Genomic DNA, 25,877 nt, shown 5'->3' with positions numbered 1-25,877 from the left:
ATATGCGAACTCCATGTCCTTCTAGTCTGCCATCTTTATGATCCTTTGAATGTGTTGTTGAATTTGGTTTGCTAATATTTTGTTGAAGATTTTTGTGTCTATGTTCATCAGTGATATTGGCCTGTAATTTTCTTTTTTTGTGTTATCTTTGTCTGGTTTTGGTATCAGGGTGATGGTGGCATCGTGAGCAAGTTTGGGAGTGTTCTTTTCTCTTCAATTGTTTGGAATAGTTTCAGAAGGATAAGTGTTAACTATTCTTTGATAGAATTCACCTGTGAAGCCATCTGGTCCTGGACCTTTGTTTGTTGGAAGTTTTTAAATCACAGTTTCAATTTCAGTACTTGTGATTAGTCTGTTCATGTTTTCTATTTCTTTCTGTTTCAGTCTTAGGAGATTGTACCTTTCTAAGGATTTGTCTGTTTCTTCTAGGTTATCCATTTTATTGGCATAGAGTTGCTTGTAGTAGTCTCTTATGATCCTTTGTATTTCTGTGGTGTCCTTTGTAACTTCTCCTTTTTCATTTCTAATTTTATTGATTTGAGTCCTCTCCCTTTTTTCCTGATGAGTCTGGCTAAAGGTTTATCAATTTTGTTAATCTTCTCACAGAACCAGCTTTTAGTTTCATTGATCTTTGCTTTTGTTTTCTTTGTCTCTATTTCATTTATTTCTGCTCTGATCTTTATGATTTCTTTCCTTCTACTAACTTTAGGTTTTGTTTGTTCTTTTTTGTTGAGTTGTGTTAGGTGTAAAGATAGATTGTTTACTTGAGATTTTTCTTGTTTCCTGAGTTAAGATTGTATTGCTATAAAATTCCCTCTTAGAACTGCTTTTGCTGCATCCCATAGGTTTTGGATCATCATTGTCTCATTATCGTTTGTCTCTAGGTATGTTTTTATTTCCTCTTTGATTTCTTCAGTGGTCCATTGGTTATTTAGTAACATATTGTTTGGCCTCCATGTGTTTGTGGTTTTTACAGTTTTTTTCCTGTAATTGATATCTAATCCCATAGCATTGTGGTCGGAAAAGATGCTTGATATGATTTCAGTTTTCTTAAACTTACAGAGAGCCACTGAAGTCAGGTCCCAGGATTGCAGTAATCATGGATCTGGACCCACTGTTGTTGCTATGGGGCAAGCACCATCCTTAGCCTGGCCCAACCTACATGTGTATGTGCCAACAGAATCTACAGCTGCTAAAGCTAGGCTTGTGTTTTCTGTGGGAGCACTGCTTGTTTGTTCAGATGTTCTGTAGGCTCTGAGTTTACAAGGCCACTCTTGGAGATGTCATTTCACAGTTTGCACAGCTACGAGGAGAGATTTCGGCTTTTCTTCCTTAGTTGATGTCCCCTGGGGCTTAGCTGTGGTTACAACCGCACCTCTGCATGTGGGTCACCCACAGGGGTCTGCTTTTGAGGCTGCCCTGGATCATATGAGTTTGCCCTGGCGAGGAGGGGACTCGGAGGCTGTGTAGCAGCCAGGGTCGCAGGACCCCTGGCGGTGACAGGTGCGTGGGGAAACCGGTGGCCGTGGGCATGAAATAGTTGGCCCCTGTGGTGGCCCTTCCTAGTGCTCAGCCACGGGTGCAAGAGAGCCTTCCCTGGCGTTGACGAGGCACATAGGGAAGCCAGAGGCCGCGAGAGAGCCGGCCCCAGTGGGGGCCCTTCCTAGTGCCCAGGGAGGCAAGGGCCAGTGCATGGGGAGAAAGGCTGCAATGGCAGCTCCTCCCCTTCTGTGTCACTTAACAATGGCCCTTTCCTGCTATGGCAGTCTCAGTTTCCTCCACAAGCATTCCCAGTTGAGGATTTCCTCACTCCCGTCTCCTCATGCTGTCTCCTCACAGCCAACAGCAATCCTCTCCCCGGATTTACTCCCCAAACCCCACAGTCCAGCACCCAGCCCCTTTCCACACTGGGACACACGTCTCAGACTGGGGCACACAGGGCTGTGGCACAGACCATCTGTGTAGGTCTCACTCTGTCCTGCCTGCCACAGACCGGGTGCTGCACTCTCTTCTGATAGCCCCCGAAACTCCCCTTCTGTGCCAACTGATCTCCCTGCCAGTGAGGGGCTTCCCAATATGTGGCAACCTCTTCTCTTCTTTTTTGCTTCTTCTTTCTTTCATCCTCCCCAGTTACGTGGGGATTTCTTGTCCTTTTAGGTGACCGAGGTCCTTTGCTAACTTTCAGCCTGTGCTCTCTGAGAACTGTTCCATTTGTAGATGTATTCTTGATGCATTTGTAGGGAGAGATGAACTCCACGTCCTCCTACTCCTCCGCCATCGTGACCTCCTCTCCTTTTCTTTCTTCTTAAAATTTAATTGATTTCTTTTTTCTTTTCTTTCTTTTTCTTGGCCGCATTGCACCATGCACACAGCATGTAGGAATCCACTTCCTTGACCAGGGATCAAACCCGTACCCCCTGCAATGGAAGCATGCATTCTTAACCACTGGACCGCCAGGGAAGTCCCTAATTGATTTCTGCCCTGATCTTTATTATTTTTTTCTTCTAATTCTTTTGGATTTAATTTGCTGTTTTTCTAGTTTCTTAAGGTAGAAGCTGAGGTCATCTGTTTGAGACATTTCTGACATTTACTTCAAATGGGTGGTAAAGAGGAAAGAAATACTTCTAAAAAGGCACAAAAATCTTCAATAACTTCTGATTGTTGGTAGGATAAAACCCCAGATCCTTAAATTGTTATTTTTAAATCCCTCTAAACCGAATTTAAATTTAAGATGATAAACTGAGCATACCTCCTCTTTCATCTAAAAGCCTATTAAAATAATAGCAGAGGAATTTTTAAAAGGGACAAGCCCACGAAAATGAAAAGCTGTGTGAGAGAAGGACATTAGTGGAGAAACATTATCAAAATTTTGGAAGTTTGTGGATAAATAGAGTAGGGAAAGCATTCATAGAGGGGGCTATAGAGAGCAATAGTAATTCTGCTTGGCAAAATCCTGGTAATCACCTACTACTTAGAAATGGGAATGAGAAATGAAACTGAAAATAGGCAGATTAAAGACATTCTTAGAGTTCCATGACTCCTCCTTCTGCCTTGGACCAGTTGCTTTCTCAGAAGATATACTGCTGTTGTTCTTCTGTTTCTTTGCACTGGGCTCCAGAATTGTTTTCAACATTTCTTATACATGTATCTTTCTCTTTCTTGGAGTCCATCCTTATTTTAATATAGTACATTCTCAAACACTCCCTTCAATACTTTTCTCTTAGATATATTTGGAAATGTTTGTGGAGGACATTTTTGATTGTCACATTGTCCGGGAGTAGTGGCACTACTAAATCCTTAGAAACTTGAATTCTTGGAAGTGAGTGAAAATGATTTTATTTTCCCTTTGCCCTTACTAATAATTTGAGTAGTTGTGAGATTCTACGTTTAAAATTATTGTCTCCACTATCTGAGAATTGCTTAAATTATTTCCAGCATCCATGATTGGTGATGAGAAAGCCAATGCCATTCTGATTCTTCGTCATTTAAGTGTGCTTAGAAGTTGGTAAAATTTGATTTTGAGTAGATAATGCAAATACATACATATAAGTTTACAAATACATTGCATCAAATGTTTCATATTATGTATTTTCATTTGTATTTTTCAGACAATGAATGATTTTGACTATTTGAAACTACTAGGTAAAGGCACTTTTGGGAAAGTTATTTTGGTTCGAGAGAAAGCAAGTGGAAAATACTATGCTATGAAGATTCTGAAGAAAGAAGTTATTATTGCCAAGGTAACTGATTACTAGAGTTGATTATTAAATTTTTGTTTATGGTGTCCACAAGTGTGTGTGTTCATGCATGCATGCACATGACTAAAGTGTAGAAATTCCATTAAATAACCAAAATGTTGATTGTAGGCTACAGCTACAATAATATCTGTATATTGATATTTATTTACAGTATTAAAAGTTTCAAAGTTTGTAATATCATCTGACTATTAGAATCTATTTTATTCCTTTGAGAGGGAAATATTTATTCTATGCTTGTGTGTTTGGGATAATGTTTTCACTGTATATTTGTGACCTATATCACTAATTACAGTAGTGATACTTTTTGATATTTCCCCCAACACTCGGAGTTTTTTATTATTAAATAAAATGGTGAATAGAATAGATTATTAGCATAGATTATTTGTGCCCATAAATTTTATGTAATCATTGAATGCAAAAGCATTCTTGATAAATTTAAAATACTAGAATAATAAAACTAAAATGATCACTACAATACTTCTACTTAAAATCCATCACCACACATAGTTACAAGCTTTATTTTTTGTGGTCAGACCTTTTAAGATTTATTCTTCTAGCAAGTTTCAAATATACATTATGGCATTATTAACTGTATTTATCATTCTGTACATTAAATCCCCATGAATTCTTTATTTTATAACTATAATTTGTATTTTAAAATATATATATTTATTTATTAAACTGAAGAATTAAAATATTATAAATTATGGTTGATTTACAATAGTGTGTTAGTTTCAAGTGTACAGCATAATGATTCAGTTATTTTTTCTGATTATATTCCATTATAGGTTATTACAAGATACTGAATATAATTCCGAGATATACAGTAAATCCTTGTTGCTTATCTATTTTATGTATAGTGGTTTGAATCTGTTAATCCCATACTCCTAATTAGTCCCTCCTCTCTGGTAACCATAAGTTTGTTTTCTATGTCTATGAGTCTATTTCTGTTTTGTATATAGATTCATTTATTTTTTTTTTAGATTCCACATAAAAGTGATATCATATAGTATTTGTCTTTGTCTGACTTACTTCACTAAGTATAATAATCTCTAGGTCCATTCATGTTGCTGCAAATGGCATTATGTCATTCTTTTTTATGACTAATATTCCATTGTGTGTGTATGTGTATATATACACACATATACATACATACATATATGTGTGTGTGTGTGTGTGTGTGTGTATGCCACATCTTCTTAAGCCAACTGTCTACTGATGGGCACTTGGGTCATTTCCATGTCTTGCCTATTGTAAATAGTGCTGCTGTGAACATTGAGGTTCGTGTATCTTTTTGAATTAGAGTTTTTGTCTTTTCCAGATATATGCCCAGGAGTGGGATTGCTGGATCATATGGTACCTCTGTTTTTAGTTTTTTAAGGCATCTCCGTACTGTTTTCCATAGTGGCTGCATCAATTTACATACCCACCAACAATGTAGGAGGGTTCCCTTTTTTCCATACCCTCTCCAACATGTATTATTTGTGGACTTAGTGATGCTAGTCATTCTGACAGGTGTGAGGTGATACTTCATTGTGGTTTTGATTTGCATTTCTCTAATAATTAGTGATGTTGAGCATCTTCTTTGGAGAAATGTCTACTTAGGTCTTCTGCCCATTTTTTAATTGGATTGTTTTTTTTTTTTTTGATATTGAGTTCCATGACCTGCTTGTATATTTTAGATATTAACTCCTTGTTGGTAGCATCATTTGCAGATATTTTTCTCCCATTCGATAGGCTGTCTTTTTGTTTTGTTGGTGGTTTCCTTTGATGTGCACAAGCTTTTAAGTTTAATTAGGTCCCATTTTTAATTTTTGCTTGTATTTCTTTTGTTTTTGAATATTGATCTAAGAAAATATTGCTTCAATTTATGTCCTAGAATGTTTTGCCTATGTTCTCTTCTAGGATTTTTATGGTGTCTTGTCTTATATTTAGGTGTTTAAATCATTTTGAGTTTATTCTTGTATATGGTGTGAGGGAGTGTTCTAATTTCAGTGATTTACATACAGCTATCCAGCTTTCCCATCACTACTTGTTGAAGAAACTGTCTTTTCTCCATCTTATATACTTGCTTCTTCTGTCGAAGATTTTTTTTTTTTAAACATCTTTATTGAAGTATAATTGCCTTACAATGGTGTGTTAGCTTCTGCTTTATAACAAAGTGAATCAGTTATACATATACAATATGTTCCCATTTCTCTTCCCTCTTGCATCTCCCTCCCTCCCACCCTCCCCATCCCACCCCTCTAGGTGGTCACAAAGCACCGAGCTGATCTCCCTGTGCTATGCGGCTGCTTCCCACTAGTTATCTGTTTTACATTTGGTAGTGTATATATGTCCATGACACTCTCTTACCCTGTCACATCTCACCCCACCCCCTCCCCATATCCTCAAGTCCATTCTCTAGTAGGTCTGTGTCTTTATTCCCGTCTTGCCACTAGGTTCTTCATGGCCTTTTTTTTTTTTTTCCCTTAGATTCCGTATATATGTGTTAGCATACTGTATTTGTTTTTCTCTTTCTGACTTACTTCACTCTGTATGACAGACTCTAACTCCATCCACCTCATTACAAATACCTCCATTTCATTTCTTTTTATGGCTGAGTAATATTCCATTGTATATATGTGCCATATCTTCGTTATCCATTCATCTGTCGATGGACATTTAGGTTGCTTCCATGTCCTGGCTATTGTAAATAGAGCTGCAATGAACATTTTGGTACATGACTCTTTTTGACCTATGGTTTTCTCAGGGTATATGCCCAGTATTGGGATTGCTGGGTCGTATGGTAATTCTATTTGTAGTTTTTTAAGGAACCTCCATCCTGTTCTCCATAGTGGCTGTATCAATTTACATTCCCACCAACAGTGCAAGAGTGTTCCCTTTCCTCCACACCCTCTCCAGCATTTATTGTTTCTAGATTTTTTGATGATGGTCATTCTGACCGGTGTGAGATGATATCTCATTGTAGTTTTGATTTGCATTTCTCTAATGATTAATGATGTTGAGCATTCTTTCATGTGTCTGTAGGCCATCTGTATATCTTCTTTGGAGAAATGTCTATTTAGGTCTTCTGCCCATTTTTGGATTGGGTTGTTGGTTTTTTTGTTATTGAGCTGCATGAGCTGTTTGTAAATCTTGGAGATTAATCCTTTGTCAGTTGCTTCATTTGCAAATATTTTCTCCCATTCTGAGGGTTGTCTTTTGGTCTTGTTTATGGTTTCCTTTGCTGTGCAAAAGCTTTTAAGTTTCATTAGGTCCCATTTGTTTATTTGTGTTCTTATTTCCATTTCTCTGGGAGCTGGGTCAAAAAGAATCTTGCTGTGATGTATGTCATAGAGTGTTCTGCCTATGTTTTCCTCTAAGAGTTTGATAGTGTCTGGCCTTACACTTAGGTCTTTAATCCATTTTGAGTTTATTTTTGTGCATGGTGTCAGGGAGTGTTCTAATTTCATACTTTTACATGTACCTGTCCAATTTTCCCAGCACCACTTATTGAAGAGGCTGTCTTTTCTCCACTGTATATGCTTGCCTCCTTTATCAAAGATAAGGTGACCATATGTGTGTGGGTTTATCTCTGGGCTTTCTATCCTGTTCCATTGATCTATATTTCTGTTTTTGTGCCAGTACCAAACTGTCTTGATTACTGAAGCTTTGTAATATAGTCTGAAGTCAGGGAGCCTGATTCCCCCAGCTCCATTTTTCGTTCTCAAGATTGCTTTGGCTATTCGGGGTCTTTTGTGTTTCAATACAAATTGTGAAATTTTTTGTTCTAGTTCTGTGAAAAATGCCAGTGGTAATTTGATAGGGATTGCATTGAATCTGTAGATTGCTTTGGGTAGTAGAGTCATTTTCACAATGTTGATTCTTCCAATCCAGGAACATGGTATATCTCTCCATCTATTTGTATCATCTTTAATTTCTTTCATCAGTGTCTTATAATTTTCTGCATACAGGTCTTTTGTCTCCTTAGGTAGGTTTATTCCTAGATATTTTATTCTTTTTGTTGCAATGGTAAATGGGAGTGTTTTCTTAATTTCACTTTCAGATTTTTCGTCATTAGTGTATAGAAATGCAAGAGATTTCTGTGCATTAATTTTGTATCCTGCTACTTTACCAAATTCATTGATTAGTTCTAGGAGTTTTCTGGTAGCATCTTTAGGATTCTCTATGTATAGTATCATGTCATCTGCAAATAGTGACAGCTTTACTTCTTCTTTTCCGATTTGGATTCCTTTTATTTCTTTTTCTTCTCTGATTGCTGTGGCTAACACTTCCAAAACTATGTTGAATAATAGTGGTGAGAGTGGGCAACCTTGTCTTGTTCCTGATCTTAGTGGAAATGGTTTCAGTTTTTCACCATTGAGGACAATGTTGGCTGTGGGTTTGTCATATATGGCCTTTATTATGTTGAGGAAAGTTCCCTCTATGCCTACTTTCTGCAGGGCTTTTATCATAAATGGGTGTTGAAATTTGACAAAAGCTTTCTCTGCATCTATTGAGATGATCATATGGTTTTTCTCCTTCAATTTGTTAATATGGTGTATCACGTTGACTGATTTGCGTATATTGAAGAATCCTTGCATTCCTGGGATAAACCCCACTTGATCATGGTGTATGATCCTTTTAATGTGCTGTTGGATTCTGTTTGCTAGTATTTTGTTGAGGATTTTTGCATCTATGTTTATCAGTGATATTGGCCTGTAGTTTTCTTTCTTTGTGACATCTTTGTCTGGTTTTGGTATCAGGGTGATGGTGGCCTCGTAGAATGAGTTTGGGAGTGTTCCTCCCTCTGCAATATTTTGGAAGAGTTTGAGAAGGATAGGTGTTAGCTCTTCTCTAAATGTTTGATAGAATTCACCTGTGAAGCCATCTGGTCCTGGGCTTTTGTTTGTTGGAAGGTTTTAATCACAGTTTCAATTTCAGTGCTTGTGATTGGTCTGTTCATATTTTCTATTTCTTCCTGGTTCAGTCTCGGCAGTTTGTGCATTTCTAAGAATCTGTCCATTTCTTCCAGGTTGTCCATTTTATTGGCATAGAGTTGCTTGTAGTAATCTCTCATGATCTTTTGTATTTCTGCAGTGTCAGTGGTTACTTCTCCTTTTTCATTTCTAATTCTATTGATCTGAGTCTTCTCCCTTTTTCTCTTGATGAGTCTGGCTAATGGTTTATCAATTTTGTTTATCTTCTCAAAGAACCAGCTTTTAGTTTCATTGATTTTTGCTATTGTTTCCTTCATTTCTTTTTCATTTATTTCTGACCTGATCTTTATAATTTCTTTCCTTCTGCTGGCTTTGGGGTTTTTTTGTTCTTCTTTCTCTAATTGCTTTAGGTGCAAGATTAGGTTGTTTATTCGAGATGTTTCCTGTTTCTTGAGGTAGGCTTGTATTGCTATAAACTTCCCTCTTAGCACTGCTTTTGCTGCGTCCCATAGGTTTTGGGTTGTCGTATCTCCATTGTCATTTGATTCTAGGTATTTTTTGATTTCCCCTTTGATTTCTTCAGTAATCACTTCGTTATTAAGTAACGTATTGTGTAGCCTCCATGTGTTTGTATTTTCTACAGATCTTTTCCTGTAATTGATATCTAGTCTCATAGCGTTGTGGTCGGAAAAGCTACTTGATACGATGTCAATTTTCTTAAATTTACCAAGGCTTGATTTGTGACCCAAGATATGATCTATCCTGGAGAATGTTCCATGAGCACTTGAGAAAAATGTGTATTCTGTTGTTTTTGGGTGGAATGTCCTATAAATATCAATTAAGTCCATCTTGTTTAATGTATCATTTAAAGCTGTGTTTCCTTATTTATTTTCATTTTGGATGATCTGTCCATTGGTGAAAGTGGGGTGTTAAAGTCCCCTACTATGATTGTGTTGCTGTTGATTTCCCCTTTTATGGCTGTTAGTATTTGCCTTATGTATTGAGGTGCTCCTATGTTGGGTGCATAAATATTTACAATTGTTATACCTTCTTCTTGGATCGATCCCTTGATCATTATATAGTGTCCTTCTTTGTCTCTTGTAATAGTCTTTATTTTAAATTCTATTTTGTCTGATATGAGAATTGCTACTCCAGCTTTCTTTTGATCTCCATTTGCATGGAATATCTTTTTCCATCCCCTCACTTTCAGTCTGTATGTGTCTCTAGGTCTGAAGTGGGTCTCTTGTAGACAGCATATATATGGGTCTTGTCTTTGTATCCATTCAGCCAGCCTGTGTCTTTTGGTGGGAGCATTTAATCCATTTACATTCAAGGTAATTATTGATATATATGTTCCTATTCCCATTTTCTTAAATGTTTTGGGTTTGTTATTGTAGGTGTTTTCCTTCTCTTGTGTTTCTTGCCTAGAGAAGTTCCTTTAGCATTTGTTGTAAAGCTGGTTTGGTGGTGCTGAACTCTCTCAGCTTTTGCTTGTCTGTAAAGGTTTTAATTTCTCAATCGAATCTGAATGAGATCCTTGCTGGGTAGAGTAATCTTGGTTGTAGGTTTTTCTCCTTCATCACTTTAAGTATATCCTGCCACTCCCTTCTGGCTTGCAGAGTTTCTGCTGAAAGATCAGATGTTAACCTTATGGGGATTCCCTTGTGTGTTATTTGTTGTTTTTCCCTTGCTGCCTTTAATATGTTTTCCTTATATTTAATTTTTGACATTTTGATTAATATGTGTCTTGGCGTGTTTCTCCTTGGGTTTATCCTGTATGGGACTCTCTGTGCTTCCAGGACTTGATTAACTATTTCCTTTCCCATATTAGGGAAGTTTTCAACTATAATCTCTTCAAATATTTTCTCAGTCCCTTTCTTTTTCTCTTCTTCTTCTGGGACCCCTATAATTCGAATGTTGGTGCGTTTAATGTTGTCCCAGAGGTCTCTGAGACTGTCCTCAGTTCTTTTCATTCTTTTTTCTTTATCCTGCTCTGCAGTAGTTATTTCCACCATTTTATCTTCCAGGTCACTTATCCTTTCTTCTGCCTCAGTTATTCTGCTATTGATCCCATCTAGAGTATTTTTAATTTCATTTATTGTGTTTTTCATCATTGCTTGGTTCCTCTTTAGTTCTTCTACGTCCTTGTTAAATGTTTCTTGCATTTTGTCTATTCTATTTCCAAGATTTTGGATCATCCTTACTATCATTATTCTGAATTCTTTTTCAGGTAGACTACCTATTTCCTCTTCATTTGTTAAGTCTGGTGTGTTTTGACCCTGCTCCTTCATCTGCTGTGTGTTTTTCTGTCGTCTCATTTTGCTTATCTTACTGTGTTTGGGGTCTCCTTTTCACAGACTGCAGGTTTGTAGTTCCCGTTGTTTTCGGTATCTGTCTCCAGTGGCTAAGGTTGGTTCAGTGGGTTGTGTAGGCTTCCTGGTGTAGGGAACTAGTGCCTGAGCTCTGGTGGATGAGGCTGGATCTTGTCTTTCTGGTGGGCACGTCCACGTCTGGTGGTGTATTTTGGGGTGTCTGTGGCCTTATTATGATTTTAGGCAGCCTCTCTGCTAATGGATGGGGCTGTGTTCCTGTCTTGCTAGTTGTTTGGCATAGGGTGTCCAGCACTGTAGCTTGCTGGTCATTGAGTGATGCTGGGTCTTGATGTTGAGATGGAGATCTCTGAGAGATTTTTGCCATTTGGTATTACGTGGAGCTGGGAGGTCTCTTGTGGACCAGTGTCCTGAAGTTGGCTCTCCCACCTCAGAGGCATGGCCCTGATGCCTGGCTGGAGCACCAAGAGCCTTTCGTCCACACGGCTCAGAGTAAAAGGGAGAAAAAATAGAAAGAAAGAAAGAAAGAAAGAGGCTATAATATAGTGAAGTAAAATAAAGCTATTGTAAAGCAAAGCTATACAGACAAAATCTCACCCAGAAGCATATACATATACACTCACAAAAAAAAAGGAAAAGGGGAAAAATTAATATATCCTGCTCCCAAAGTCCACCTCCTGAATTTGGGATGATTCGTTGTCTATTCAGGTATTCAACAGATGCAGGCACATCAAGTTGTTTGTGGAGTTTTAATCTGCTGCTTCTGAGGCTGCTGGGAGAGATTTCCCCTTCTCTTCCCTGTTCGCACAGCTCCTGGGTTTCAGCTTTGGATTTGGACCCGCCTCTGCGTGTAGGTCGCCTGAGGGCGTGTATTCCCCGCCCAGACAGAACGGGGTTAAAGGAGCAGCTGCTTCAGAGGTGCTGGCTCACTCAGGCCGCAGGGAGGGAGGGGTACGGAGGAGGCGGGGCGAGCCTGCGGCGGCAGAGGCCAGCGTGACGTTGCACCAGCCTAAGGCGCGCAGTGAGTTCTCCCGGGGAAGTTGTCCCCGGATCACGGGACCCTGGCAGTGGCGGGCTGCACAGGCTACCGGGACGGGCGGTGTGGAGAGTGACCTGTGCTCACACACAGGCTTTTTGGAGGCGGCAGCAGCAGCCTTAGCGTCTCACGCCCATCTCTGGGGTCCGCGCTGATCGCCACGGCTTGCGCCCTTCTCTGGAGTTCGTTTAAGCGGCGCTCTGAATCCCCTCTCCTTGCGCGCAGCGAAACAAAGAGGCAAGAAAAAGTCTCTTGCCTCTTCGGCAGCTGCAGACTTTTTCCCGGACTCCCTCCCAGCCAGCTGTGGTGCGCTAACCCCTTCAGGCTGTGTTCTCGCTGCCAGCCCCAGTCCTCTCCCTGCCATCCGACCGAAGCTGAGCCTCAGCTCCCAGCCCCGCCCGCCCAGGCCGGTGAGCAGACAAGCCTCTCAGGCTGGTGAGCGCTGCTGCGCCGAGCCTCTGTGCGGGAGTCTCTCCGTTTTTTCCTCTGCGCCCCTGTTGCTGTGGGGTCTGCGCTGATAGCCACGGCTCGCGCCCTTCTCTGGAGTTCATTTAGGCGGCGCTCTGAATCCCCTCTCCTTGCGCGCCGTGAAACAAAGAGGGAAGAAAAAGTCTCTTGCCTCTTCGGCAGCTGCAGACTTTTTCCCGGTCTCCCTCCCAGCCAGCTGTGGTGCGCTAACCCCTTCAGGCTGTGTTCACGCCGCCAGCCCCCGTCCTCTCCCTGCGATCCGACCGAAGCCCGAGCCTCAGCTCCCAGCCCTGCCCGCCCCGGCGGGGGAGCAGAGAAGCCTCTCGGGCTGGAGAGTGCTGGTCGGCACCGCTCCTCCGTGCGGGAACCTCTCCGCTTTGCCCTCCGCACCCCTGTGGCTGCGCTCTCCTCTGTGGCTCCGAAGCTTCCCCCCTCTGCCACCTGCAGTCTCTGCCCGCGAAGGGGCTTCCTAGTGCATGGAAATCTTTCCTCCTTCACAGCTCCCTCCCACTGGTGCAGGTGCCGTCCCTATTCTTTTGTCTCTGTTATTTCTTTTTTCTTTTGCCCTACCCAAGTAGGGGGGGAGTTTCTTGCCTTTTTGGAGGTCGGACGTTTTCTGCCAGCGTTCAGTGCGTGTTCTGTAGGAGCAGTTCCACGTGTAGATGTATTTCTACTGTATCTGTGGGAAGGAAGGTGATCTCCGCGTCTTACTCTTCCACCATCTTCTCTCCTCCCCTCAATATCTTTTAATAACCTATAATGGAAAAGAATCTAATTTTGTAGGTTTGTAGTTTTGCATTGTTTTTCTAAAGTAGGGTTCCTTTCTCTGCTTGGCTCCATCACTTCCAACTCTGTCCCTTTGAGCCTTGTGTTCTCTTTAGGAAAATGGCATAAGCAGTTCTGTTCCTCCTCTGGAGGGAACGTGCTTTGTCACATCAAAGAGAAGAGGTTTTTCCAAATTCACATTCACATTCACAGGGGGTGTGGACTCGATCCCTGGTCGGGAAGCTAAGATCCCACAGGCTTCGCAGTCAAAAAATTTCTCCAAGTCAATAAAGAAGTTGATAGGGAGGGGCTTCCCTGGCGGTCCAGTGGTCAAGACTCCACGCTCCCAATGCAGGGGGCACGGGCTCGATCCCCGGTCTGGAAACTAAGATCCAGCATGCTGCCTTCTGCCCACTGTTCCCACAGTGGGAGGTGTTCCAAGGATGCAGCCTTAAGAGAGGGATGCTGTTGAGACTATCTGCACGGTGTACGCGTACGCGCTGAACCCTTCTGTCGAAGATTGACTGTAGGTGCATGGGTTTATTTCTGGGCTCTGTATTTTGTACCATTGAGCTATATATTTGTTTTTGTTCCAGTACCATGCAGTTTTAATTACTGTAGCTCTGTAATATAGTCTGATGTCAGGGAGCATGATATTTCCAGCTCTGTTCTTCTGTCTCAAGATTGCTTTGGCAATTTGGGGTCTTTTGTGGTTCCATATACATTTTAGGAATATTTGTTCTAGCTCTGTGAATAATGTCATAGGTATTTGGACAGGAATTGCATTAAATCTGTAGATTTAATGGGTAGTATGGCCATTTTAATTATATTAATTCTTCCAATCCATGGGCATTCCATTTCATCATTGAATCATCTTCAGTTTCCTTTATCAGTGTTTTATAGTTTTCAATGTATAGATCTTCATCTCCTTGGTTAAGTTTCTTCCTAGATATTTTATTTTATTTTTTTTACACTATTTCAAATGGGATTGCTTTTTTACTTCCTCTTGTTGATATATCATTATTAGTGTAAAGAAACCCATTTGTGTATATTGGTCTTTTATCCTGCTATCTTGCTGAATTCATTTATTAGTTCTAATAGTTTTTATGTGGCAACTTTAGAGTTCTCTATAAGAGTATCATGTCATTTGCAATTAATGACAGTTTTATCTCTTTCCTCCCAATTTGGATACCTTTTATTTCTTTTCTTATCTGATTGCTTTGGCTAAGACTGTCAATGCTATGTTGAATAGAAATGCTAAGAGTGGGAATCCTTGTCTTGTTCCTGAATTTAGTGGGAAGTCTTTCAGCTTTTAACTGTTCATTTTGTGTTGGCTGTTGTTTTGCTGTAAATGGCCTTTAATATGTTGAAATCTGTTCCCTTTCCTTCTATACCTACTTTGGTGAACGTTTTTATCATAAATGAATGTTGAATTTTGTCAAATACTTTTTCTGCATCTATTGAGATGATCATGTGGTTTTTGTCTCTCCTTTTTTTTTAATGTGGTATATCACATTGATTGATTTGTATATGTTGAACCATCCTTCTGATCCTGGAATGAATCCAAGTTGATCATGGTGCATGATCCTTTTTATGTCATGTTGGATTCGGTTTGCTAATATTTTGTTGAGGATTTTTGCATCTAAATTTATCAAAGATATTGGCTTATAATTTTCTTTTTTTGTAATGTCTTTGTCTGGTGTTGGTATCTGGGTCTTGGTGGCCTTATAGAATAAATTTGGAAGTGTTCCCTCCTCTTTCATTTTTTCAGAATAGTTTGAGAAGGATCGTTATGAATTCTTCTTTGTTTGTTTGTTAGAATCCCCAGTGAAGCAGTTTGATCCTGGATTTTTGTTTGACAGAATTTTAAAATTACACATTCTCTTTCACATCTAGTGATTGGTGTGTTCAAATTATCTGTTTCTTCTTGACTTAGTTTTGGCAGACTATGTTTTTAGAGATGTACATTTCTTCTAGGTTGTCCAGTGTTTGGTATACAGCTCTTCATAGTATTCTCTATGATTTTTTGTATTTCTGTGGTATTGGTTGTTGTTACATCTCTTTCATTTCTTATTTTGTTTATTTGGGTCCTCTCTCTTTTCTTCTTGGTGTGCTTGGCTAGAGGTTTCTCGATTTTATCTTTTCAAAAAAAAACAGCTCTAGGTTTTATTGATCTTTTCTGGGTTTTTTTTTAATCTATTTTATTTATTCAATCTCTGATCTTATAATTTCTTGTCTTCTGCTGACTTTGGGTTTTGTTTGTTCTTCTTTTTCTAATTCTTTTAGGTGGTAGGTTAGGTTGTTTATTTGTTTATTTTACTTGTTTCTTGAGGAAGGCCTGTATCCCTATGTACTTTTCTCTTAACACTGTTTTGCTGCATCCCATAGATTTTGTAAGGTTGTGTTATCATTTTCGTTTGCCTCGAAGTATTTTCTGATTCCTTTTTTGATTTCATCGTTGACTCATTGATTTTTAAGTAGCATGTTGTTTAGTCTCCCCGTGTTTGTTCCTTTCACATTTTTCTTTCTGTGGCTGATTTGTTTTCATTCAGAATTTTGTACCTTTTGACCACCATCACCCATTTTGCCCACCTACTGCTTCTAGGCTGTTCTCTATGAGTTCAGGCCTTTCTTTCTCTCCTTTCTTTCTTTTCTTTCTTCCTCTTTCTTTCTTTCTCTTTCTTTCTTTCTTTCTTTCTTTCTTTCTTTCTTTCTTTCTTTCTTTCTTTCTTTCTTTCTTTCTTTCTTCCTTCCTTCCTTCCTTCCTTCCTTCCTTCCTTGCTCTGTCTTCCTCCCTCCCTCCCTTTCTCTCTCTCTCTTTCTTTCCCTGTTTCTTTCTCCCTTCCTTCCTTCCTTCCTTCCTCCACATATAAGTGAAATCATACAGTATTTGTCTTTCACTGACTTATTTCACTTAGCAAAATGCCCTCAAGGCCCTTCCATATTATTGCAAGTGGCAAGATTTACTTCTTTTTGTGGCCGAATAATATTCCACTGTGTGTATCACATTTTCTTTTTCCATTCAGCCATTGATGGATACATGGATTTATAAATTGTTTCCATGTCTTGGCTATTGTAAATAATGCTGCAGTGTACAGGGGAGTGCAGCTTTCTTTTCACAATAGTGATTTTGTTTCCTTTGGACAAATACCCAGAAGTTTAGTTGCTGGATCAGATTGTAGTTTTAATTTTTTTGACAAACTTCCATACTGTTTTATATAGTGGCTACATCAGTTTACATTCTCACCTACTGTGTACGGGGGTTTCTTTTCTTCACACCCTCGCCAACATTTATTTCTTGCCATTCTAACAGGTGTGAGGTGATAGCTCTATGTGGTTTGGATTTGCATTTCCATGATGGTTAGTGATGTTCAGCACCTTTTCATGTGCCTGTTGGCCATCTGTATGTTTTCTATGGAAAATTGTTTATTCAGATCCTCTGACCATTTTTCAATCAGATTGTTTGTTTTTTTGCTGTTAAGTTATATGAGTTCTTAATATTTTAGATATTAAACCCTTACCAGATACATGACTTGCAAATATTTTCTCCCATTTAGTAGGTTTTATTTTCATTTTGTTGATGGTTTCCTTTGCTGTGCATAAGCCATTTGTTGATTTTTCTTTTTGATATCAAATTAAAAAAATTAATTGACACAACTGGTGTCAAGAAGCTTACCACCTATATTTTTTCTAGTAATTTCATGTTTTAGGTCTTACATTCAAGTTTTTAATCCATTTGGGGTTGATTTTTGTGTATGGTGTAAGAAAGTGGTCCAGTTTCATTCTTTTGCTTGTGGCTGCTTAGTTTTCCTAGCACCATTTATTGAAGAGAGTGTCCTTTCCCCATCATGTGTTCTTGGTTCCTTAGTTGTAAGTTAATTGACCATATATGCATGGGTTTATTTTTGGGCACTCTGTTCTGTTCCATTGATATTTGTGTTTGTCTTTATGCCAATACAATGTCATTTTGACGAGTATAGTATTGCAATATAGTTTGAAATCAGGGAGCATGATATCTCTAGCTTTGTTCTTTCTCAAGATTGCTTTGGCTATTTGGGGTCTTTGTTGTTACATACACATTTTAGGTTTTTTTGTTCTATTTCTGTGAAAAATGTCATTGGAATATTGATAGGGATTGCACTGAATTATCAAAGCCTTGTAGTTTTAGATGTACAAGTCTTTTACCTCCTTGTTTAAATTTGTTCTTTAGTATTTTAATTTCTCTAATGCAGTTATAAATGGTATTTTTAAAAACTTTTTTAAAAAATTAAAAACTTTTCTCTCTTTGAGACTTTGTTATTAATGTATAGAAACCAATTAATTTTTGTATATTGATTTTGTATCCTGCAACTTTACTGCATTTGTTTATTAGTTCTACTACTCTTTAGGGTATTCTGTATATAAGATTATGTCTTATGCAGATAGAGATGGTTTACTACTTCCTTTCTGATTTAGATTCCTTTTATTTTATTTTTTTGTTTCTAATTGCTCTGGCTAGGACTTCCAATACAATGTTGAATAAAAGTGGTAGGTTGGGCCTCCTGTGTTGCTCCTGTGCTTAGAGGAAAAGCTTTCAGCTTTTTTCCACTGAGTGTGATGTTAGCTGTGAATTTGTCATATATGGCCTTTATTATGCTGAGGTATGTTCCCTCTATAGCCACTTTATTGAGAGTTTTTATCAGAAATGGATGTTGAATTTTGTCAGATGCTTTTTCTTTATCTATTGAAATGATCATATGATTTTTATCCTTCCTCTTGTTAATGGGGTGTATGACGTTGAATGATTTTCAGATGTTGAACCATCCTGGCATGTCTGGAATAAATTCCACTTGATTGTGGTGTATGATCCTTTTAATGTATTGTTGAATTCAGTTTGCTAATATCTTAGTTAGGAGTTTTGCATCAATATTCATCAAAGATATTGGTCTGTAATTTTCTTTTTCTGTGGTGGTGTTGTGTGCTTTTTGGTATCCTGGTAACACTGGCCTAATAAAATGAGTTTAGAGTGTTTTGTCATCTTCTATATTCTTGAAGAGTTTCAGAAGAAGGACTGGTATTAATTTTTCTTTAAATGTTGATAGAATTTACCAGTGAGGCCATCTGCTCCTGGGCTTTTATTTTTGGGGAGATTTGTGATTACTGATGCAAACTCCATGTTCATTATTCATCTGTTCAGACATCCTATTACTTCATGATTCAGTCTTGGTAAGTTGTATGTTTCTAGGAATTTATCCATTTTTTCTGAGTTATCTAATTTGTTATCGTATAATTGTTCACTGACCCTTATGATCCTTTATATTTCTGTGGTATCAGTTTTGAATGTTCTCCCTTTTGTTTATGATTTCATTTGAGTCATCTCTCCTCTTTTCTTTTTTTTTTTAAATTAATTTATTTTGTTTATTTATTTTTGGCTGCATTGGGTCTTAGTTGCTTCGTGTGGGCTTTCTCTAGTTGCAGCAAACAGGAGCTACTCTTCATTGCGGTGCGCGGGCTTCTCATTGCGTTGGCTTCTTTTGTTGTGGAGCACAGGCTCTAGGTATGTGGGCTTCAATAGTTGTAGCACGTGGGCTCAGTAGTTGTGGTGCATGGGCTTAGTTGCTCCGCAGCATGTGAGATCTTCCCGGACCAGGGCTTTAACCTGTGTTCCCTGCATTGGCAGGCGGATTCTTAACCACTGTGTCACCAGGGAAGCCCTCTCCTCTTTTCTTAATTTGTTTTGGTAAAGGTTTGTAAATTTTATCTTTTCAAAAAGCCAACTCTTAGTTTTGTTGATTTTTTTAAAAAGTGTCTTTCTAATCTTTGTTTCATTCATTTCTGCTCTATATTATTTCCTTCCTTCTGTCAACTATGGGCTTACTGTGTTCTTTTTCTAGATCCTTAAAGTGTAAAATTAGGTTCTTTATTTTAGATTTTTCTTTTTTCTTAATGTAGGCATTTATCACTACCGACTTTCCTATTAGAATTTCTTTTTCTGTATTCCATAAATTTTGGTGCACTGTGTTTCCATTTCCTTTGTCTCAAGAATTTTTTGATTTCCCTTTTGATTTCTTTTTTGACTCATTGGTTCTTCAGAAGTGTTTTGCTTATTTTCTATATAATTGTGAGCTTTCCAGCTTTACTCCTGTTATTTTTAGTTTCATACTACAGTGGTTGGAAACTATAGTTGGTATAATTTTAATCTTTTGAAACTTGTTACGACTTGTTTTGTGATCTAACATATACTCCATCCTGGAGAATGTTTCGTGTATACTTGAGAAGAATATGTATTGTGAAGCCGTTGGATGGAATCTTTTGTATATATCTGTTAGGTCCATTTGCTCTAAAGTGTAGTTCAATCCATTAATGTCTTGTTGATTTTCTATATGGATGATCTTTCCATTGTTGAAAGTGGGGTACTGAAGTCCTTTACTATTATTGCATTGCTGTCTATTTCAGCCTTCATATTTGGTGACAATTGTTTAATATATTTTGATGCTCTCATATTGGGTGTGTATATATTTACAATTGTTATGTCCTCTTGATGAATCGATCCCTTTATCGTTATATAATGACCTTCTTTTTCTCTTACAACTTTCGACTTCAAGTCGAAATTGAACTTAAAGTTCAATCCCTACAACTTTGGACTTAAAGTCTATTTGTCTGATAGACGTATAGCTACTCCTTGTCTCTTTTGGTTTCCATTTACATGGAATATCCTCTTCCATCCCTTCCCTTTCATCATATGAGTTTCCTTAAAACTTAAGTGAGTCTGTTTTAGGCAGCATGTAGTTGGGTTTTGTATTTTTATCCACTCGGCAACTCTGTGTTTTTTAATTGGAGATGTTAAACCATTTATATTTTAAGGAATTATTTTTTTTTCTTTTTTTTAAAATTTTATTTATTTATTTTATTTATGGCTGTGTTGAGTCTTCGTTTCTGTGTGAGGGCTTTCTCTAGTTGTGGCAAGCAGGGGCCACTCTTCATCGCGGTGTGCGGACCTCTCACTATCACGGCCTCTCTTGTTGTGGAGCACAGGCTCCAGACGCGCAGGTTCAGTAATTGTGGCTCACGGGCCCAGTTGCTCCGCGGCATATGGGATCTTCCCAGAGCAGGGCTCGAACCCGTGTCCCCTGCATTGGCAGGCAGACTCTCAACCACTGCGCCACCAGGGAAGCCCCTTAAGGAATTATTGATGGTGAAAGATTTACTATCACCATCTGGTTAATTGCTTTCTAATTATTTTATAGTTTCTTTTTTCTTTTCTTCCTCGCTTGCTTTCTTTGTGAATTGTTCATTTTATATAGTGGTATATTTGATTCTTTTTATCATTTGTGTATCAGAGTTCTTTGCTTTATGATTACCCTGCTGTTCATAATACATTTTATAGTTATAGCAGTCTATTTTAAGTTGATAACATTTTAACTTCAATTGATTTTAAAAGTCCTACACATTTACTTCCCCCCCAACATTTTATGTTATTGATGTCCCAATTTATATTTTTTATATTCTGTATCCATTAACAAAATATTGTACCTATAATTATTTTTAATGCTTTGTCTTTTAACCTGTATGCTAGAGATCAAAGTGACTTACACACTGCCACTGCAGTTTTAGAGTGTTTCAGATTTGTATAATTACCTTTACCAGTGAATTCTGTACAGTTATATGTTTTTATGTTACTGATTAATATCTTTTCATTTCAGCTTGAAGAACTCCCTTTAACATTTTATGTAAAGCCGTCGACTGATAAATTTCCTCAACATTTGTTTTTCTGGGAAAGTCTTTATATTTCATTCATTTTTAAAGGACAGGGTTGCTGGGTAATGTGTCCTAAGTTGATAGTTCTTTTTTTCTTTGAGCACTTTGAATATATCATCTCACTCTCTCCTGGCCTGCAAGATTTCTGTTGAAAAATATGCTGATAGCTTTATTGGAGTTTCTTTGTATGTGATGAATACATTTTCTCTTGCTGCTTTCAAAATTCTCTTTGTCTTAGATTTTTTAAGAGCTTGTTTACAGTGTATCTTGGTAAAAATCTCTTTTGGTTGAATCTGTTTGGGGAGCTTTGGGCTTTGTGTACCTGGGTGTCCATATCTCTCTCCAGCTTAGAGAAGTTTTAAGCCCTTATTTCTTTAAATATGTTTTGTGTTCCTTTGTCCCTTCCTTTTCTGGATTTCTATAATTTGAATATTGTTTCATTCTGTGGTATCCCATAAGTCACAGAGGCTTTCTTTACTCTTTCATTCTTACATCTTTTTCTTTGACTGGAAAATGTCAAGGGATCTGTGTTCAAGTTCACACATTGTTTTTTTTTTTTGTCTTATTGAGCCTACTGTTAATTTTCTCTATCGCACTTTTCATTTCATTCTTTGTATTCTCCAGCTCTGGAATTTCTGATCAGTTCTTTTTTTATCATTTCTACTAGTTTGTCAAACTTCTTGTTTTGTTCATGTATTGTTCTTCTGAGTTCATTTAGCTGTGTCTCTGCGTTCACTTGAATCTTGCTAAGCTTCCTTAAACACTTTGAATTCTTTTTCACGTAACTCAAATCCATTTCTTTGGTGTCAGTTATTGGAAACTTATTGTGAACTTTTGGTGGTGTCATGTTTTCTTGCTTCTTCATGTTTCTAATGTCTTTGAGTTGATAACCGTGCATTCAAGGGAGCAGTTGCCTTTTTCAGCTTTTTAAGACTAGCTTCACTGGGGAAAGATGATCACCTAAAGATGACTGTGAATATGCCAGCTGGGTAGGGTGCAGTGTCTCTGGTTCCAGGGAGGGCACACTAAAGTCCTTTCCATGCAGCTCTGTCAGCTGAGGTCAACATCAGCGTAGATTGTGACATCTTCCTTTAGAAGATGTGGATGGCAGTGGTGGCAAAAGCTGCTGGGATCCTACTATTCTTTTTTGCCTGTCAAAATTCTAGCCAAGGGAATCCCTCTTGATGGCAGGGCTGGTGTGCTGACACTCAGGGCATCAGTGGAACTGGTATCCTGGGACCTGGTGCTCACAGAGCTACCACAACACCTGAGTCGTGGGGGCACAGGTACACTTTCAGTGGCAGTGGCACTGGTTTCTGAGGTGCAGGCACGTGAAGACTTCCCATGGAACTGTGGTCTGGGTTCCTGGGAATCACCACAGTGACTCAGGCCCTGGGGTAAAGGGGAATGCAGTAGCAGCAGGATTCCTGGGATGACAGGGTTCAGCAGTGGCTTGGGACCCAGAGCCAGAGTACAGTAGTGTACTTCTTATAGATGGTTGGTCAAATACCTGACTCTGGCCTCACGGTTCTGTTTTATAGCAGCAGCATCTTGGCCTCAGCAATGGTAAGTCATAACCATGGCCTAGGACCCAGGGGGCAGTTACAGGTCAGTAACAGATTGGCCCCAGTGATGCTGGGTCATAGCAGCAACTTAGAACTCTGGGGTCGGTTGCAGAGCTCCAACAGCACAATCTACTGATGGGCAGGTCAAAGCCCTGACTTTCAACCCGGGGGGCAGGGTATAGAGCAGCTGTAGCACCACCTGCCCCAGTTATGGTGGGTCAGAGCTCTGACTTGGAACCCCAAGGACGGTGTGCTGTGCAGCAGCATGTGGCCCTGTAATGGCAGGTCAAATGGTGACAGAAACCCAGGGACAGGAAACAGAGTTGCAGCAGCACAGCCTGATGATGGCAGATCGAAGCCACAATTTAGGACCCAGGGGTGGTTGCAGAACAGTGGCAACATTGCTTGGTAACGGCCCATTAAAGCCGTGTGTCGGCACCCTAGGGCCAGGGTGCAGAGCAGCAGCAGAGTGGCTCCTTATGACAGGTCAAAGTCCTGTCTTAGGACCCAGGGGTAGGGTGCAGAGCAGTGGTATTGCAGCCCAAGTTATGACTGGTTAAAGCTACAACTTGGGACCCAGTGGCAGGGTACAGAGCAGTGACACAGCCCCATTTATGGCAGGTCAAAGCTGCAGCTGGGTCCTGGGAGTAGAACACAAGCAGAGCAGCCATGGCCCTGGTTGTGGCATGGTAGAGCCCTAAAGTGGACATGGAAGGCAGGAGACAGAGTAGTAGCCCTTGTATGGCAGGTCAAAGCCCTGATTAGGACTCAGTGGTAGGGCTCAGAGCAGCAGTAGCTTGGCTTTGTGGATGGCTAGATTTTGTGGCATCCTGAGATCCAGGGAGCCAGACACAGCAGCGACTAGGGTCCCTGGGGCCAGGTGTCATCCGCAGCACAGCTCCTGCCCCAGAGAGGAGCTGGGGTGGTGTGGACTTTCGGCAGCTCTGTTAGCTGAGTTCAGTCAGTGTTGGTGAAGACTGTGGGAATCCTCAGTAGTGAAAGCTGCACACAACCACGGCAGTGAAGCTTGTTGGAGTTCTCTTGCTCTTATTTTCCCCATAGGGGGAAATCCCTCTGAGGCCATCTTTTTTGGTGCCTAACTGCTCTGGTCTAGAGGATGGGATGTCACAGGTAAAATGCTTCCTATACTTTTCTGGCAGCCATCCTCGTTTTTAAAAACTCTACAGAATTTATGCTGCTTCATTGCTTTCTGCTGATTTCATTGTAGTCCAGAGCTTTTCAAAAGCTGTTTTCATCAGTTTGTAGTTGTTTGTTGTTTTTGTAGGATAACCTAATATTGGGACCTCCTAGCCCTCCATCTTGTTGACATCACTCCTAACAAGTCCTATTTCTGATGCTAAATGTCAGTGGTCCCTAAGACCACTCTCAGGCTTAATATTTCATTAGGAATCACGGATCTAGGAAAGCTGATATACTAGTGGTTATGGCTTATTGTAGTGATAACATACAGATTAAAATCAACAAAAGGAAAAGTTATATGGGACAAAGTCCAGGAAAAACCTTTCAGGTGTCCTCTCCCAGTAAAGTCACATGGATTCACTTAATTCCCCCAGTAACAATGTGTGACAGCATGTGCAAAGCGTTGTCAACCCAGGAAACTCACCCAAGCCTTGGTTTCCCGGATTTTTATTTTAAGTGAGTCATGTAGGCAAGCAGCACCTGTGTGGTTTCCCTAGCCACCCTGAGCAAAATCAGGCACACAGCATTCATCATTCTTCCTGTTGTTTGCATGAACTGTCGAGTCAAACTGGTGTCATATGGCCCAAGATCTCTGGCATGCAAAAATGCTCTTACCAGGTAGAATATTCCAAGGGATCAGAGCTTATTTCCGAGGAACTAGCCAAGGGACAGTCCTGAGGATTGACTTTCCTTGTGAGTGTACAGGGTTTGAGCAATCCAGGCCTTCTGAGTTCATTCTTCCCTACACATACACCTATTAAAATATCAAACCAGTGCTTTGACTTGACTACTGACATTTCTCTTTCCTTGGCTTTTAAGTTATTAAGTGCTGGCCCCTAACCAGAAATTCTTATCATCTGCCAGCTTCTTTGATCCATTCTTTCAGATTCTCATGAACCTCTGTATTATCTATTGTGCAAATGATTGTGGTTTACTGTAGGAAGCAGATAATGAATGTATTTGCTTTGATCTGCTGCATCTTCATCATCTGTCATTGTGCTATCGGAGGTATGATTTCATTGATTTGTGTTCTGGATTTGCTTCTTGCAGTCGTGAAGATTCTATCATTCTTTAGCATCATTCCTAGGGTCATCATTCACTATTTAATGATTCATTCATTCTTTCTTTCAACAAATATAAATTGAACACCTAATTATTTACTAGTTACTGCCCTAGGCAATGGGAATATGTGACTGAATAAGACTGACCAAAATTCTTCCCCTTTGGAAATTACATTTTAGTCAGGAAACGGACACGTGACAAATGAGTAAATCGTAGTATGTAAGAAATTAATACATACCATGGAGAAAAATTAAGTAGGGTAGGGAAACAAGGAATAGTGGTGTTTGTGATTTTTGTGGTTTTTGTAGTTTTAAATAGAATGATCACAGAAGACCTCACTGAGAAAGTGAAATTTCAGTGAACATTTGAAGGAAATGAGGAAGCAAGGTATTTGGGAGGAAGACTTCAGGTATTTGGGAGGAAGAATATTCCAGACAGAGGAAATCACAATCAAAAAAGCACTGAGGAAGCAGCATATTTTAAAAATAGCTAGGAATCTAGTCTAGCATGGCTTGTGTAGAGTAAGAGTAGTGGAGGGTTGTTTAGGGTAGTGGTAGATGTTGTAAGGATATTGGTTTTTACTCAGTGTAGTGGGAAGCCATTGGAAGTTTTTAAGCAGTATAGTAACATGATATAATTTTCATTTTAATATCATCACTTTGGCTACAGTGTTGAGAATAGACTGTGTGTTGGAAGCAGGGAGTTTGTTAGGAGTTAATGGCAATAATCCAGATAATTGATATAGTGGCTTACATTAGGGTATTAGCAGTGGAGGTGGTAAGACGTAATCAATCCGGGGTATATTTTGATGAAGAGCCGTCAGGATTGCCTGACAGATTGAATGTAGGGTATGAGAGGAAGTAAGGAGTTGAGGATCATTGCCAGGTTTTTGGCCTGAGCAACTGGAAGGATGGTGTTGCCATTTGCAGCAATGGGGATGATTTTTTTCTGTGGAGAAACAAGCCTTTTCATGGGAGATTAGAAATTAGGTTTTGGACCTGTCAAATTTGATATTTCTGTTAGACACCCAAGTT

General features: G+C 39.3%; 1 protein-coding gene across 5 annotated transcripts in view; it reads left to right on the top strand.

Annotated features, from left to right (window-relative positions):
• AKT3 (AKT serine/threonine kinase 3) overlaps window positions 1-25,877 on the top strand; it is a 392,845-nt gene that overhangs the window by 231,851 nt on the left and 135,117 nt on the right. For all 5 annotated transcript variants that reach the window (XM_036863102.1, XM_036863094.1, XM_036863086.1 and 2 more), the window contains one exon: window positions 3,609-3,740. In XM_036863102.1, coding sequence (XP_036718997.1) covers window positions 3,609-3,740 — 132 coding nt within the window. The remainder of the gene's footprint in view (window positions 1-3,608; window positions 3,741-25,877) is intronic.

The sequence above is a fragment of the Balaenoptera musculus genome, chromosome 1, assembly GCF_009873245.2.
Source record: "Balaenoptera musculus isolate JJ_BM4_2016_0621 chromosome 1, mBalMus1.pri.v3, whole genome shotgun sequence".
Taxonomy (NCBI): domain Eukaryota; kingdom Metazoa; phylum Chordata; class Mammalia; order Artiodactyla; family Balaenopteridae; genus Balaenoptera; species Balaenoptera musculus.
The sequence above is the reverse complement of the archived record's forward strand: the minus strand, read 5'-3'. Positions and strand labels throughout refer to the sequence as shown.